The 18,060-nt window shown below is 42.7% G+C and overlaps 1 protein-coding gene across 1 annotated transcript in view; it reads left to right on the top strand.

Annotated features, from left to right (window-relative positions):
* The window catches only part of LOC136886510 (uncharacterized), a 116,090-nt gene that overhangs the window by 85,485 nt on the left and 12,545 nt on the right, over positions 1-18,060 (top strand). The window contains exons 3-6 of the mRNA XM_067159326.2: positions 4,510-4,671; positions 9,927-10,063; positions 14,965-15,103; positions 17,885-18,014. Of these exons, the coding sequence (XP_067015427.1) occupies positions 4,510-4,671; positions 9,927-10,063; positions 14,965-15,103; positions 17,885-18,014 (568 nt within the window). The remainder of the gene's footprint in view (positions 1-4,509; positions 4,672-9,926; positions 10,064-14,964; positions 15,104-17,884; positions 18,015-18,060) is intronic.

The following is an 18,060-nucleotide window of genomic DNA, read 5'->3' as shown; positions in this document are numbered from 1 at the left end:
TATCGAGAAGTTACTTTCTGCTAACAACACAGCCCTAGGAGTGTTTGGTGAAAAACAAAAAAGAAAATATAATTTTCACTCAATATGTACATTTTAACTTAATTTGATCAACATTTCATTTATTTAAGTGTTGATTTGCACATGATAAATGATCATGGCAGGAAAATAGTTTTAATCAATGTTGACACAAGGTAACATACTGTTCCTAGCCCTTTCCTATCCCATCATCGCCATAAAACCTATCTGTGTCGATGCGACGTAAAACATATTCTATTTGCCTGGTCTGAAAATAGGAAACCACTGAAACCATCTTCAGTGCTGCCAACACTGGGGCTCGAACCCACTAACCCCTGAATGCAAGCTGACAGTTGCATGATCTAAACCACGAAGCCACTCACTCGGTATGTGAAGTGTTAGCATGAAGTCTCAATATTGATGGGTGAAAATTACATACACATTAACTGATGCCATATTCTAGATGTTACAGAAATGGCACACATCCTTAGTTTCCTTCCACAGTTCATATTCTGGTACATTTGATTAAATATATTAACACCCTCTTTGGACTGACTGTATGTTAGAACAATCTCTGATTTTCTTATATCCTCTTTTATTGAACTTTTCCCATGCATCATTAAAAGCAGAATTACAAGTTGGTCAGATTTATGCAGCAATTTACCTTTCGAAGATTACTTTGGCAAGGGGGTCAACAAAGAAGAATCTTCATAAATGTAGTCAAACTAATTACTTAGATGGCGACTCACATATGGTGGGAGGATTCACTTCACCCTTTGGATAAGAAGTTACCATTTTAAAGAATGTACATGTCATTCTTACATATTATTAACATTCTAGGGTTAAGCTTGAGAGAGGTGTGACAATATTTAGCTTCAAAGGAGAAATTACAAATATGGGAACCTTACAGTAGTTTGGGCTGAAAGTGAAGAAGAAGAAGAAGAAGAAGAAGAAGAAGAAGAAGAAGAAGAAGAAGAAGAAGAAGAAGAAGAAGAAGAAGAATTGTAGCTACTGATACAATAAATTCCTGTGTTTTTATCATCATTATCAATGTCCCACTCCAGTCACCCCGGGGTAATAAACAAGCCTCCTCCACTCCAGGTTAATGGCTGTGTATGATGCCACAACCATGTGTATTTACATGATATTAAAAGTATGTTTTCCTTCCCCTTCATTTCATTTTTAGGGGCTGCCTAGCCGAGGCGGTAAAGGCGTGCTCGGTTCACCTGGAAGGACGTGGGTTCAAAGCCCCGTCAGGAAGTTGTAAAATTTAAGAAACAAGATTTCCACTTCCGGAGGTGCATATGGCCCTGAGGTTCACTCAGCCTACACCAAAAATGAGTACCAGGTTAATTCCTGGGAGCAAGTTAACCACTCTACCCCATCAGGTGCCGAGGTTAACAATGGTGGAAGCCTTTACCTTCCACTCCTCCAAGGGCCTTCATGGCCTGTACGGAGGTGACTTTGCTTTGCTTCATTTCATTTTTGGGGTATAATGACCAACACTAATGTAGTATTATCCATAAAGTCATTACCAGTATGCAGTGACCCAAAGAAACTATGCTCGTCTGATGAGAAGTTGTGTGGATTAAGAGAAAAGAATTTCATATTGTTCCGTATTGAAGCGAGTTCACTAATAAGTTAAAAGAAAATATAAAATGGTTCAACCTTTCAATACCATTCAAATAAGAAATGTAAGTTTACATTCCTATTTAATTAAAATTGGTACCAGTTTCGACCAGTATTTTTGGTCATCATCAGCTGATCACAAATAAGTGTAAAACAATGCACAGATAAATAAATTGCGAAGTGTAAAGAATTTTGTAGATTGCTGTTAGTGAAGTACTAAAATCTTTAGGGAGTACTGTGCGTTGAAAGATGCACAGGTAAAAATATGAAGTTTAGATGATACTGTCAGATGAAGCACTATAACACAATCTTATGAAAAAAGTCTAAAATCAAATACGTATCCAAATGTAGTACGGCGCAAATTCTTGAGGAGATCACTGTATAATTTTAGGGACTAGTACTGCCTGTCAATAGATCCTAAAGTTATGAAGAAGTCACCGATCAAATACAGACATGTACTACGTAGCAAGTTCCTGAAGCGTAGATTGGCACTGTGCTTCTAAAAGCTTCTTAAGTTAGACTAGCTGATGTACCCGTGCTTCGCTACGGAATTCTAAGAAAGACTGTCTTTGTGGTTTTCCTAACTACATTTAGTTAACTTAGGCCATTACAAAAACGTCAGTAGGAATGTAGGGATAAAAAGCAATGTTATCATATAAAATACTCGCTCAAATGAAAAACCGCACATATTCTCACTTTTAACGAACAGTACTATGATGCCGATCTAACAGTCCAAAGTTCCAGTGCTGGTATGACCAGGCCGCAGACAGCTGTGAACACTGCTCTGGCATTATTCCGTTAAATATGCACACTGCTCATTCCAATCAGTGCCTCGAAGTAGGGATTGAATAGCTCGAATGCTACGATGAACCAGTTTGTTACGTACCAGTAGTATCAGAAAATGTATAAACCAGAGGAATGGCATGCTTAAGAAGAAAGTTATCTAACTCCCCAGCTACTTCCCGCCAAATATTCAGGCAGGCTATTATACTCGGCACGAGCGGGCGAGTTGGCCGTGCGGTTAGGGGTGCGCAGTTGTGAGTTTGCATTCGGGAGGTAGTGGGGTCGAAAACCACTGTCAACAGCCCTGAAGATGGTTTTCCATGGTCACCTGTTTTCACATCAGGCAAATGCTGGGGATTTACTGTAATTAACGCCAGGGCAGCTTCCTTTCCACTCCTAGCCCTTTCCTATCTCATCATCACCATAAGACTTATCTGTGTCGGTGTGACGCAAAGCAAATAAAAAAGAAATACTCGGTATACAGCAGTAATCCCATCTATCGGACATGACTGGCAACGGAAGACACAAAGCACATCACAACAAACAATGGTCATTGTAATGTTATTGTTGTTCAATGTTTTGAGCTTTCTGTATTGTAGGCTTTCACATTTAGTTTTCTTTTGACCCTGTGATATTAGGGCGTCTTACAAAATTATTTATAGTGTACACTGTAGTTCCTTATTCTCCGACTTTACATAATGATTTTCATTAAATTCTGTCTACCCATTTTCTCATGACTTGGCGCTGATATGGACTTAGCAACAAAAATCCAAATTCATTAATATCACTGTTATTATAGCCATTACGGTAAAAGTGTATAAATTATTGGAAATGTAATACTATATAACTTTAGTAATGTAGTATTTATTGATAGGACCACTAATAACACAAATATTTGAGAATTAAATTTTAGGCCTTCCCCATAACTACCATTCCACTCACCGTGAATATAATTATTTATGAACTAGATTGTAGCAACTTGTTTCCTGACTTTGCATACTGATTTTCATTAAGACAGGACCAGTAATAACATAAATATTTGAGAATTAAATTTTGGGTCTTCCCCTAAACTACCATTTCCCTCAGCATGAATAAGATTATTTATAGCCTAGATTGTTGCGACTTATTTCCCGACTTCACATACCGATTTTCATTAAATTCTCTTCAGCCGTTTTCTCGTGATGCCATACATATAGACAGACAGAAATTACGGAAAATTAAAAAGTGCATTTCCTTGCTACTATGGACACGACCGATACAGAAATACCACCCTTTTTAAATTCTGAGCAATGTACAGACAAAACTCTTATTTTATATATATAGATGTGTTAGAGAGCACTATGTGTGAAGAGGTCCAGAATCAAATACGTACCTAAATGTAGCACGGAGTAAAGAGGAATGTATACTTTCATTTCTTATTTTAATAGTATTGAAAGGTTGAACCACTTTTATGCTTTCTTTTAACTTATTAGTGAAGTTGTGTGGATGAGGGGTAAACATGGCTGCTGCGTATGAGCCCATCTCGAGTCTCAAGGCCTGACAATAAACGTATGTTCCGTCCCCAGTGATTCTTGCGAAATAAGGTACTGTTGTAAAGTTTCCAAGTGGTAGTGCAATTGTACTTTAGTTTCACATGTACTGTAAATACTGCATAATGAAGAGTTTAATACTCAACATGAATCTGTTTCAGAGAGCTTGCATTGTCTATCAAGACTAATGTTTGTAGCTTAGTGTAGGATATCTGTTATTCGTACCGTACTTATAAGCTGTTTGTCAGATGCACATAGTATCAATGGGCAAAAAAAAGGATGTCCCGAGTGTCCGGTACCCATATGTCTGTTACCCATGTACCTTTTTACCAAAAATGTGGGACCAAAACTGCCGCTAATCGCTCTTAGGGTTGGTTGGTACATACATTTCCATGCGCTTTGCTTGACGAGGAAAGCCCCAGGGTACTACCTCGCTACTCGTTTCCGCTTAGTGTGCTTCTTCTGTGATGCCTGGGCCATCTATGGCAGCTGCTAGCAGAACTATTGAGGATCATGCTCAACTCCTACACATACACAATATTCCCTGTTTCAGACCTGTGAAGCTTTGGAGAACGTAGACCGACTGGGTGGCGTGGCCTACGAACAACTGCTAGACAACTATCTCAACCGTGATGCTCCTCTCATTGTCGTTGATGCTATGGAGAGCTGGCCTGTCATGAACACGGACGACTTCTGGTTTGACAACATCACACAGGTAAGGAAACATCCACTTTACATTTATTAGACAGAACTGGGCATCTGATTTCTTTATTCAACATCATATTCTTCCTCTTATGAGGGGTTAGTGGAGGTATTGAGGGAATGGTTCTGTAGTCATACTTCATGTTAAGACAGTTATCACCACCAGAATTGTGTAGTTTAAAGCAGCAAAGTGACTGTATTATTATCAGCTCCAGCCTCACAACTCACAAGACCTGGCGGTGGTGATTATTGTTTGAAGAGAATGTGCAAGTTGGCAACCATCCTCTCTTAACTATTCTCCAGGCCACCTTTTGAACAGACTAAAGCAGAAGTAACGTCATTGCTTCCTCACACTCACCTTGGTTGCCAAATGAACAAGCACATTATTGAAAGTTGTAGTCCAGCACTATAACACAGCACAGATCATCAATAGGGCCCGGATTTTTAGGTTTTAAACTATTTTATTACTTGCTAGCTAACAGCAGTATTTTAACTTACTTATCCATTTCATTACCATTGGAGTAAATTACTCGAATCTTATAAAACCTAAAAATAACTAAATAAGACGTTAAAACCTAAAAAAAACTAAATGGGCTATTCAAGACAGTATTACGTTATTTTGAAATAGAAGTACCAAATATTAATGAAACTGAATGATTTTTTTAAACATTATGCACGACTTTTTGAAATGACTTCATGGTTTGGAACTGGAAGTGGTTTGTAAGTATAACTAGTGAGAGCGAAACAACGTGATACGATACTATTCCTCTAGGGTACAGCACAAATCAAGAGACAACCCCCTGGCATTCACTTGCCAGCTTCAGTGCATCTCTCACTGTGTACGGTCGACTACCGCCAGCTACGGCTGTTTAGCTCTATACACATTATTATGCGACAGACTGAAATTAATTTTCCCTATAAATCGAGTTATTATTGAAGGCAGTTGAAGAAGCTTACCTATCTCAGAAGTAGCGATGCCTAAAGGCAAGTCATCATTTGCTTTACGTAGCACCGACGCAGATATGTCTTATGGCGACGATGGGATAAGAAAGGCCTAGGAATGGGAAGGAAACGGCCGTGGCCTTAATTAAGGTACAGCTCCAGTATTTGCCTGGTGTGAAAATGGGAAACCACGGAAATCTATCTTCAGGGCTGCCGACAGTGGGGTTCGAACCCACTATCTCCCGATTACTGGATACTGGCCGCACTTAAGCGACTGCAAAAAAAGTTTGAATGAATAGTATAACTTTAGTAATGATTGATATGATCATTAAAAACAATTTCAGGAGGATAAAAAACTAAAAAAAACTATTTTGAGCTATTAAAAAACTAAAACGTGGTTTTTAAGAACCTAAAAATCCGGGCCCTAATCATCAATAGTAACTTGGGCACATTAAAAATAATTAATGTATTGTATTAGTAGAGTCCCATACCACCACCTAACGGCTACATTTTAAAATAAATTATGTACACTGACTGACAGTGACAATGCAACACCAAGGAGGAGTGGTTCGAAAGGGATGAAAGTTGGGGAAAAAACAGAGTCGGCACGGAAGAATAATTGATGTTTATTTCAAACCGATATGCAGGTTACACAATGCGCACGGCATCGACTCAGTAGGATGTAGGACCACCGCGAGCGGCGATGCACGCAGAAACACGTCGAGGTACAGAGTCAATAAGAGTGCGGATGGTGTCCTGAGGGATGGTTCTCCGTACGAGGCTGGGGCAGAGTTTGCAAACGGCGTCCAATGAGATCCCACACGTGTTCGATTGGTGAGAGATCCGGAGAGTACGCTGGCCACGGAAGCATCTGTACACCTCGTAGAGCCTGTTGGGAGATGCGAGCAGTGTGTGGGCGGGCATTATCCTGCTGAAACAGAGCATTGGGCAGCCCCTGAAGGTACGGGAGTGCCACCGGCCGCAGCACATGCTGCACGTAGCGGGGGGCATTTAACGTGCCTTGAATACGCACTAGAGGTGACGTGGAATCATACGCAATAGCGCCCCAAACCATGATGCCGCGTTGTCTAGCGGTAGGGCGCTCCACAGTTACTGCCGGATTTGACCTTTCTCCACGCCGAAGCCACACTCGTCTGCAGTGACTATAACTGACAGAACAGAAGCGTGACTCATCGGAGAACACGACGTTCCGCCATTCCCTCATCCAAGTCGCTCTAGCCCGGCACCATGCCAGGCGTGCACGACTATGCTGTGGAGTCAATGGTAGTCTTCTGAGCGGACGCCGGGAGTGCAGGCCTCCTTCAACCAATCGACGGGAAATTGTTCTGGTCGATATTGGAACAGCCAGGGTGTCTTGCACATGCTGAAGAATGGCGGTTGATGTGGCGTGCGGGGCTGCCACCTCTTGGCGGCGGATGCGCCGATCCTCGCGTGCTGACGTCACTCGGGCTGCGCCTGGACCCCTCGCACGTGCCACATGTCCTTGCGCCAACCATCTTCGCCACAGGCGCTGCACCGTGGACACATCCCTATGGGTATCGGCTGCGATTTGACGAAGCGACCAACCTGCCCTTCTCAGCCCGATCACCATACCCCTCGTAAAGTCGTCTGTCTGCTGAAAATGCCTCCGTTGACAGCGGCCTGGCATTCTTAGCTATACACGTGTCCTGTGGCACACGACAACACGTTCTACAATGACTGTCGGCTGAGAAATCACGGTACGAAGTGGGCCATTCGCCAACGCCGTGTCCCATTTATCGTTCGCTACGTGCGCAGCACAGCGGCGCATTTCACATCATGAGCATACCTCAGTGACGTCAGTCTACCCTGCAATTGGCATAAAGTTCTGACCACTCCTTCTTGGTGTTGCATTTGCTCTGTCAGTCAGTGTATTAAGTACAATTTCATGCTTAAAGTATTGGAAATAAATTATTTTGCCATGCACAGTGTTGTTACTATATTGATGCACACATGAAATGCTATCAATTTTGTACAGTTTTATTTGCAAATATATATCTCTCTTAGTAGGTTCGAATCCCACTATCGGCAGACCTGAAGATAGTTTTCCGTGGTTTCCCATTTTCACACCAGGCAAATGCTGGGGCTGTACCTTAATTAAGGCCATGGCCGCTTCCTTCCAACTCCTAGGCCTTTCCTAGCCCATCGTTGCCATAAGACCTATCTGTGTCGGTGCGACGTAAATCCCCTAGCAAAAAAATAAATATATATATATCTCTCTCTTTCTCACACACACACACACACGCACGCACGCACGCACGCACACTCTCTCTCTCTCTCTCTCTCTCTCTCTCTCACACACTCTCACTCTCACTCAACACTAATTGGAGGGAAAAATGGAAGGGGTCCAACACTTCAAAAAATGAAGGTATCAGCCTAAGAAAGACGAGGGCCATGAAGGGCATAGAAATGAAGGATTCTCCAGGCCTCGACACTTAATACCGGCAGGGATGGGAAAGAAGAGGAGTTGACCAAGGAAGGTTGGATAGAATAGATAAAAGTGAGGAGCCTGGCACAAGTAAGTGGAAGCATTGGCAGGACTTAACATGTAAGCTAAGGACCCCGTGGTTGCCAACCCACGCTTCCTACTTAAGAGCTCCTGGGGCCCATTTTAGTCATCTCTTACATCAGGTAGGGGATACCATAGGTGTTAATTCTACTACCCCCACCCACATAGTGCTCACATAAGACTTATCCCATATGACAGAACCTTCAGAGACGGTGAACATTCTTCTGTTATTTGATGCCTCTCCTCGCACTGTTCTTTAACCTGAAGCCAACTTGGCCCATTCTGATGACCCATTACGTACGACCGGAAATGGTGTTCAAAGATAAACACCTGTAGGGTCACGGGTGCGAACTGTGTCGCACATGCAGATTTGGCCCTCTTATGGCCGGATGTCGTTCCTGATGCCAACCGTATATGGAGGGATGTAATGACTAATGCATGTTTCCGTGGTGGTTGGTAGTGTGGTGTGTTGTCTGAATATGAAGAGGAGAGTGTTGGGACAAACACATCCCCCTGTGGGTGGGGGCAGTAGAATAACACCCACAGTATCTAGTATCTCCTACCTGATGTAAGGCGACTACAAGGGGCCCCAGGTACACTCAACTTGGGAGCATGCAGTGGCGACCACAGAGCCCTGTGCTGAGTCCTGGCATTGCTTCCACTTACTTGTGCCAGGATCCTCACTTTCATCTATCCTATCTGACCTCCCTTGATCAACTCTTGTTCTTTTCCAACCCTGACGGTATTAGGTTGCGAGGCCTAGGAAGTCTTTCATTTCCACGCCCTTCGTGGCCCTTGTCTTTCTTTGGCCGATAGCTTCATTTTCGAAGTGTTGGATCCCTTCCATTTTTTTCCTCTCCGATTAGTGCTATATAGAGGATGGTTGCCTAGTTGTACTTCCTCTTAAAACAATAATCACCACCACCACCATTACTGGACAAACACAAACATCCAGTTGCTGAACCAGAAGAAGTAATCAGATGTGATTAAAATCCCTAACAAGGCCGGGAATCAAACCCGGGACCCTATGTACCCCTCAGCACTGACCATTCAGCCAATGAGTCGGACACCTTCTCTTCTGTTGTGAGAACCGTAATTTCAAAAATCAACACAACACTAAATTCACAGTCTGTCAAACTATTATACACCATAAATGAAGACTGTTTGTCGGGAAATGTGGGCAGCAGATGAGCAATAATTTTACTGTTGTTTGTTCTGCCGCATGTCCGCCCCTTTGGTGTAGTGGTTAGTGTGATTAGCTGCCACCCCTGGAGGCCAGGGTTCGATTCTCACCTCAGCCATCTTTGAAGTGGTTTTCCGTGGTTTCCCCACTTCTCCTCCAGGCAAAAAGCTGGGATGGTGCCTAACTTAAGGCCATGGCCGCTTGTCTACCCCTTACAATCTTCCCACCCCCCCATGAGAACCCTGTTCAACATAGCAGGTGAGGCCGCCTGGGCGAGGTACTGGTCCTCCTTCCCAGTCATATTCCCGACCAAATGTCTCACTCTCCAGGTCACTGCACTTGAGATGGTAGAGGTGGGATACTTCACCGAGTCTGAGGAAAGACCCTGGAGGTTAAAACGGATAATGAATGAATGTTTGGCCAAATATCATACTTTAACACTGCTCTATTAATTACGTTGTTTAGGACAAGTTACGGTTCACTTTTTTATATGTTCTTCAGGACAGTGAGTTTTAATTTTCTTGTAGTTAACCAGATATTACCTAAGATACCACGTAATGTTTGCCAGCATTATGTTTCAATTTCTTGTTCACAGCTCTACTTACAGGACGATAAGCTGGTTGATACAGTTCCATGTATTCTTACCACGAACCTGCGTCCAGGATCATCTGACCTCCATGTGGTTCTCAAACGTATTCACAGTCCAAAGGTGGAGAAGTGGTTTGTACATTGGTAAGTATTTCTGTGCATCATCTATCATTTCCTTCGTCCCTTGGTTTGGTAACAGCCCTTGTGTAATGATATGGTTATTTTTGGTTGTTAACATTGTTCACAGCACAGAGAATCATACATTTCATATGCTTCTGTTATCACTATTACCAACTGTTATTAAGAAAACCTAATTTGTAAAAGATCAACTGCTCAAATGTCACATCAAGAAAGTAACAATAAATCTATCCTCAAGGACTGTGTTCAGTGGCACCAGGGTATAATATGTGCATAATGAGGGGTTGTTGTGTTAGTTATTCATCTGTCACAGACATCGGTGATCAGATAACTCTCAGGAGGCCTGTCCATGTGCACTCTGTTTTTACTCTGCAGGCGGTAATTGTACTGAGGTTAGAGGTGAACAGTGTTTGCGACATTCATTCTAGAGTACAACCATGCCCTGCCCATGAGTATGTGCTTCTGTTGAACAACTGCAGTCATTTGAAAGGGGTCGCACTGTGGGCCTGCAGGAAGCTGGATGGACATATGGACGGATTGCTGCACATGTTGGGCACAATGTATCTGTGGTCTGTCGTTGCTTTAAGCAGTGGTCTGCGGAACATTCCCCCACCCTTAGACCAGGCTCTGGATGTCCGCGTAATACAGACTCTTGTCAAGACTGACACACTGTGCGAGAAGCGGTGGCCGACCAAACATCATCCAGGAACAAAATTTGGTCACATGTTGCACCTGCTGTGTCACAAAGAACCACTGAGAACTGTCTGCTTGCAGCAGGATTACAATCATCTGTGCGTCCGGTCAGGCTACCACTGACACCACGACACTGCCAAGCATGGCTAATCTGGTGTTGTGAAAGAGTCAACTGGAGAGGAGAATGGTGCTCTGTTGTCTTCAGTGATGAGAGTAGGTTCTGTCTGTATGCAAATGATAGATGTACACGTGTACGGCGTAGACCTGGTGAGTGGCCTATTCCAGCATGCATTTTCCCATGACACCTAGATCCCACCCCAGGCTTCATGGTGTGGAGGGCCATCATTTACAACTCGCGGTCACAGTTGGTGTTTCTGCAGGTAATGTAACCAGCGTCTGTTAGTGCACAGGTTGTTGTCCCTGTGCTACTGCCATTTCAGCAGGACAGTACATGTCCACATACAGCTGCTCTGACCAGCAAGATCACCGGATCTGTTGCCAACTGAACAGGTATGGGACATGATGAAGCAGGTACTTACGCATTCTCCAGAGCCCACAAGAACCATTGCCGAATTGCATCAAAAGGTGCAAGATGCTTGGGACAACCCATCGCAGGATGCCATTTGACACATTTATGATCGTTTGCATGAGCGAATACACACCTGCATTGCTACTAGAGAGCGGGGTACACTGTGAATTGTTGCAAATGTTTGGGCATCCTTTACTGTGATGTGTGTTTCATTTGGTCTGGATTTGTAATTTTTTTTCCCTGAGGATGTTGCATGTTTTCTTCTGGCAGTGTATAATGAGAGAAAGAGAGAGAAGGAGAGAATATTTCTTGTGGGATGATGTTACTATGAGTTACTATGCAGACGCCAGTATACGCAATACTAGCCTGTGCTTTAAATATATGGAAAATGCCTGGACACAGAAGACACATCACTATATGTAGTGATAGCCAGGCAGCGTTAAAAGCACTATGTGCAGTTAAAACAACATCAAAACTGGTATGGGAATGCCAAAGGATGTTAGATCAGCTGTGTGAGTTTAGCTCAGTTACCTTATTATGGGTTCCTGGGCACACAGGAATCAGTGGAAATGAAGAAGCTGACAAACTAGCGAAACAGGGCTCAATGGGTTCCTTCACAGGACCAGAGCCCTTCCTGGGAGTGTCACTCCGAAGTGTGAGACTGGCAGTATCCCAATGGATAAACCAGTCTCACCTAGATATTTGGAAGAGGTTAACCATAGCAAGACAGGCACGTGAACTTATCAAAGGGCCTAGTCAAAGCTATAAAAAGGTCCTAATGAATTTTAATAGGACCAGAATGAGAATGGTAGTTGGACTGTTAACAGGCCACAATACCTTACAGAGACACCTACACATCATGAAAATCACCCAGGATCCCATGTGTAGAAGATGCGGCAAGGAGGAGGAGACCTCCGCGCATGTGTTATGTCAGTGCGAGGCTTTTGCAAGCACTAGACATCGATACCTGGGCTCACATTTTGTGAGCCTGGAGGACATCAGGAACGCCAAAATCCAGACACTAGTATCCTTTATAGGAGCACTAGGTCTGGACTAGGCAAACCCGTTCAAGGGGCACAAAGGGTCTTCATAGACCTACGTGTGGAGCTCTGCAAAAACAGGGCTCACCCATTTCTTATCTATCTATCTATCTATGCAGACGCCACATTTAAACACACACTGTATTAACATTTACATAATAATTCAAATAATATATATACGGAAGTAAATAACTTGCACCGAACAGAAAACTGTGATATAAAATGAAGTAGAATAGCAAACCCTACAGCAATGGTGTTCAAACAGATGGTCGGAAAACTGCACTCATTTATTTCTGTGAAATTGCACCCAAAGAGATTGTAATTAAGGTGAACTCACGGCTGCTGCGGGCATTGAGAACGACAAAAACTAGGCTATCATGACATCTGTTGAAGAAATGAGAAAATTATGTGATGAAATACGAACATTTGACACTTTGGTCTATGCTGAAAGCCAATTTCAGGGTCAAGAAAAGACTAGCTAAGAAATTGATAGGGAATCTGCCCTAAATGTAAATCAATGGTGATTGATTGATTTTGTGTGAGTTAGTGCAAAGGCCAAAAAAGAAAGGGGGGGATTGAATAATGAAAGCCAAGACAAACGGCTAAGAAGATTTATCGTGCTGACCACATTCAGCTTCCAGATAAGACCCTCAAGTACATTCAGCCATTCTTCCTGGAAACAACACACATGTACTGAGGAATGTTCATACCGATGGTTGATATAGTACAGACATTGCCATCCCAAATTTGTTCAGTGGATGACAAATCTGTTGTGATGGTCGTGGAACGAAGTGCAACTCGGCAACTATCTTCCATTAACACTGATCAGAAGGAAAATGGAAGAGGTCTTCCTTGTCTGGAATAAGGCAGTACCTAGGAAGTGTAAAGAGATAATGTATTACACATCCATATTGATCTATGTGGCTGAGACCTGGACAGTGACAAGTAGGGATGAGAGTAGAATTCAAGACAGCAAAATTAAATACCGTCTGCCTCCATAGCGTGACGGTTAGTGCTATTAGCTGCCGTGCTCGGGGTCCGGGTTCGATTCCTGGTACTGCCAGAAATTTAATAATGGCAGGAGGGCTGGTCTGTGGTTGAAATGGCACATGCAACTCACCTCCATTCGGGGTGTGCCTGAAAAGAGCTGCACTGCCTCGGGATGAGGATACGAGTTACTAATAGATTTCTAGGTACTAATTGTTCTTAAAATGCGTATCTTTCACACAAGTTCTGACGGTTGTGTGACATTGCTTGACACTGATGTAAAGGAAATAAGTCATACACATGATGTAAATAAATTTAAAAACATGTCATTGGATGAACTTCAAGTAGATATCTATGATGCTGAAGGCAAGTGCTGTGCGTGAAGGTCGAATCAATATTTGTAAGAAAAGGGTGGTGAAGATTTCTCAGTTCATTGTGGAGCAACTGGACCTATTAAACAATAAGAAAAAAGCCAAAGTTAGTGTGAAGGCCAAAGAAGAAATGGGGGATTGAATAATGAAAGCCAAGACAAACAGCCAAGAAGAATCTTCCTGCTGACCACATGACACCTCGTAATCTGCAGGCCTTCAGGCTGAGCAGCAGTCTATTGGTAGGCCAAGGCCCTTCAGGGCTGTTGTGCCATGGGGTTGTAAAATTAAAATGAATATGTGAGAAAGGAGGTTGGAATGGAAAACCTAAATGAGAGAATTGATAGGAGTAAACTAACATGGTTTGGACATGTAAAGAGGATGGAGGAGGAAAGAATACTAAAACATATTATGGAGATGAAGTTCAGGGGAGGGGAAGAATGAGGGAGACCTAGAACAAGGTGGATCAATTCAATAAAGAGGAGTGCAAGAAGAAGAAAAAAATCCGGACTGAGACAAAATGAAGGAAGAGGAATGGTGGAAGGAGAAAGGAAAGTGGAGAAGTGCCATAAATGCCCTGACCAGGTACGAGGTGGATAAGGGGAAAGGAGGAGTGTGATGAGGTAAGAAGTTTTATGGTCAAGGATTCCTTGGTTAATTTAATGCAGAAAGAACAAGCAAATTTATAAAAGAACAGGAGTTAAGAAGGAGGGTAGGTACACAAAATAAAAGATCAAGTTTGTAGTGGTGGTGATTATTGTTTTAAAAGGAATCATTCTCTTGATTCTAATGAGAGGGAAAAAATGGAATTGGTCCAACACTTGAAAGAAAGAAGGTAGCAGCAAAAGGAAGAAAAGGGCCACAAACGACCTGCAGACCTGACAAACTTTTGGGGTCGGAGGAGAAGAAATTTGACCAAGGAAATTCAGAAGCAAAAGATGAGGAACAATGCCTGACTCAGCGAGGGAGCCCCAGGAGTCTTCTCTCAGTCAACTTTCGTAGCAGAGATGGGATACTACAGGTTCATTCCACTGCCCCGATCCTCAAGAGTGAATCCAGTTTAACACAACTGTTGATATCGTGATCGTAGTCACAAGGACTCCATTTCATGTGGAATCCGAACCATGCAGGTGCAACTCCTTGTTTAAATATCTGATATCCACTACCAACCACTTGGGTGGGACACCAGTCACAATGTCATTCAACTCTCATGTCCCTAAGGAGGAGCTTTGTAAACTTTTCATATTCACCATGTTTTTCCAGTCTCACTGTGTTCCTCTTTGTTGACAGGCAGAACTGCGACATCCATGCGGTGAAGGCTCTGCGTAAGTTCTACCAGCGGCCATACTTCCTGTCCAGCTCTGTATCGCCAGCTCACTTCAACTGGGTGCTCATGTCGTCAGACTACAACACCAAGATCTACAAGAAGGTGAGAGCAGTTCATATTGGGAGCTTCCATTATTAATTTAATTTCAAACTGTGGAACAACCACAAGCTAGATCAGACTAACACTCTAGTTGCTGGTGCTTCATGTAAGTCATGTTGTACATACAAGGATGTCAGGTAACCTGTGTTTGTATTACTCGTCTGATCAGCCGTTACCGCTAGTGAGTGAGCGCGCTGATGTTTGTTTACATCTATAGTGAGGGCATGGAGTGGTTTGGGAAACAAGGGAGTTTGTACAAACACAGACTCTCTCTTTTATTTTTCTTGAAGATATAATTAACAATTGAAAGTAAACTGGGCATGGAGAACACAGATCGCATTATATTATGCTTCATCTTCTCCTGCTCCTCCTCCTTCTTCTTCTTCTTCTGTCACTGTTGTGTAAGGATCTCCTAGGTTGGGCTGTCACAGATCTACCTTTTGTCCTTTCCTTGTCCTGATTTTTTTTTAATGATATCTGAAGTCATTTCATTTTAGTTCCAACTCAGTTAATTTATAACTCTTCTTTAGGCTCTTCACTCTGCTGAAACTAATTTTGAATAAATACATTTATAAACTATCTGGAAAAACAGAAAACAAATGGTAACAGTCGTTGTTGGCCGCTACTCGTTTCTGAGAATACGTTTTTCTCCTGCAGTTCCTCTTAAAGTCTGTTGGCTCTGTGGAGATGTCGCTGATGACTGATCTTTGCAAGAAACATGTGCCACACAAGTCACATCTAAAGGTGGGTGGAAGAATCGGTTGGATCTGACGTAGTTTCCGTTTTTCATGTGTTTCAGTTTCTTGTCTGCGACGTGCCTGCTCAAACAGTGAGACACCTTTTGCAGTCGCTTTGCACCAGAGAACATGGCTTGGTGCAGTTGTTAGTGCTATTCATATTCTTCTTAAACTGATCTTTATAACGTTTCAAGGGAGCACCTTGAGGCCTTTTGTTATGACCAATCTCACCGTAAAGAAGTTGTTTAGGTAGTCTGCTATCATTCATTCGCTGGATGTGACCAACCCATCTAAGCCGATGAGTGATGATGAAGGCTTCTATGGTGTTTATATGCGCCTTGTCAAGAACTGCTGCATTGCTTATGTAGTCATCCCATTTGATGTTCATGATGGATCTAAGTTTCTGCTGATGGAAGCGTTCCAGTTTATTTATGTCATGACGATAAAGTGTCCAGGACTACAACTTGGTTTACCATTAGTTTGGTATATATTTTGAGATCCTTATTCAAGAAAACTCAGTGGGGGAGGCGGCCGCAAGCTGCATGGTAACAGTATTACACCTGAAAAAGAAACAATTTAATTAAAATAGAATAACATGTTTTGTTCTTGAGAGAACATCATCAGATTTTATCAAATCGCACTCAAATATTTAGAAATGTATTCCTGCACCATTTCCTACTTTGGTGTCATTGCTGTAGAAGAGCTTATAGCTGTGGCCAATGTTTCTGGCTTTTCTCCCACTCCACTTTGTCTCCTGTACAGCTGCAATGTCCAGTTGGCGCCTTTCTAGAATGTCTGCAAGTTCATAGGATTTTCTGGTGAGCATGCCAACATTCCACGTGCCGATTCTCAACTTTGCCAACATATTCCCTGCTTTCTGCCTGGAGGCAGGTATCGTAGCTTTTACCTCACTTTTGCGGGGAGGTGACGATTCGGTTATCTTTCTACAAATACAGTATGTCGTACTCTCAAAGTCCCCCCCTGTAGGTTGGGGCGGTAGAATAACACCCTTGCTATTCCCTGCCTGTCGTAAGAGGTGACTAAAAGGGGCCCTGAACTTTGGAGCGTGGGTTGGCGACCATGCGACCCTCAGCTAAGTCCTGGCATTGCTTCCACTTACTTGTGCCAGGCTGCTCACTTTCGTCTATCCTATCCAACCTTCCTTGGTCAACTCTTGTTGTTTTTTTCCGACTCCGATGCTATTTTCTGAGGGCTAGGGAGTCTTTAATTTTCATGCCCTTCATGGCCCCTTGTCTTTCTTTGGCCGATACCTTCATTTTTTGAAGTGTTGGTTCCCTTTCATTTTTACTCTCTCTGATTAATGTTATATAGAGGATGGTTGCCTAGTTGTACTTCTTCTTCTTCTTAAAGTAATAATCACCACCACCACAACCATCTCATAGTCAGCATGGTTTGATATAATGTTTTACAGCCGGTTGCCACCTGACGTGAAGCCAGATTAGTCTGGTTTGACTGAGACCTGGACGCTGCCGTTGACTCTACTATCGAGTTCATCTGCCACCACTCCTACTGCTGATACTGGCAGCCAGCAGAGTCTCAAGGACCTCTACTTTGATCCTTTCAAAGAAGCTTCGTGAGACATGATGAGATGACTTCCATTTCTTCCATTGAAGGGGCCATCACCCCACCTAAAGGAGCTCATCTGCCCAAAGCTGTTGGCAACCAAGAATGAGTCAGCTGGAAAATTTATATTTCCACTAACGGACCATTTATATTGGAATTATGAATTTACTCATTCAGGAAAAATATTTCAGGTTTCTTATGGGAATCACAATCTATATCACCAGTGTGCATCTTACTTCTGCCTTCATCAATAAATTCTTCTACCCAGGTAGCAATATTCATTTACTCCTCAAGGTTTTCATTTCCTTATCTAATATTTCCTACATCACCTGATTTCATTTGAATGCATTCCATTCCTTTTGTTTATATCTTGAATTTCTTCTCCAAGCTGTGACATGTACTTCTGCTATTTTCTTACAGTCAACAGTTTTTGAAGATTAAAATATTGTAATTTTTTTCCCAGGTGGAATTGGACTCGGGTCTCATAATGCTGGCACAACTCAGAGGATCTACAAACTTCCGCCTCACACCTCATAACCCGTGCAACTCGTCTTGTCCTGAGCTGCTGGGAGATCTGCAGGAGGGAGAGATGTGTAAGTGATATGTCCATACTTCTATCATACGCTAAGGAACATGGAA

This window comes from Anabrus simplex, chromosome X (assembly GCF_040414725.1).
Source record: "Anabrus simplex isolate iqAnaSimp1 chromosome X, ASM4041472v1, whole genome shotgun sequence".
NCBI classification, from domain to species: Eukaryota; Metazoa; Arthropoda; class Insecta; order Orthoptera; family Tettigoniidae; genus Anabrus; species Anabrus simplex.
This window is presented reverse-complemented; position numbering and strand designations above follow the sequence as displayed.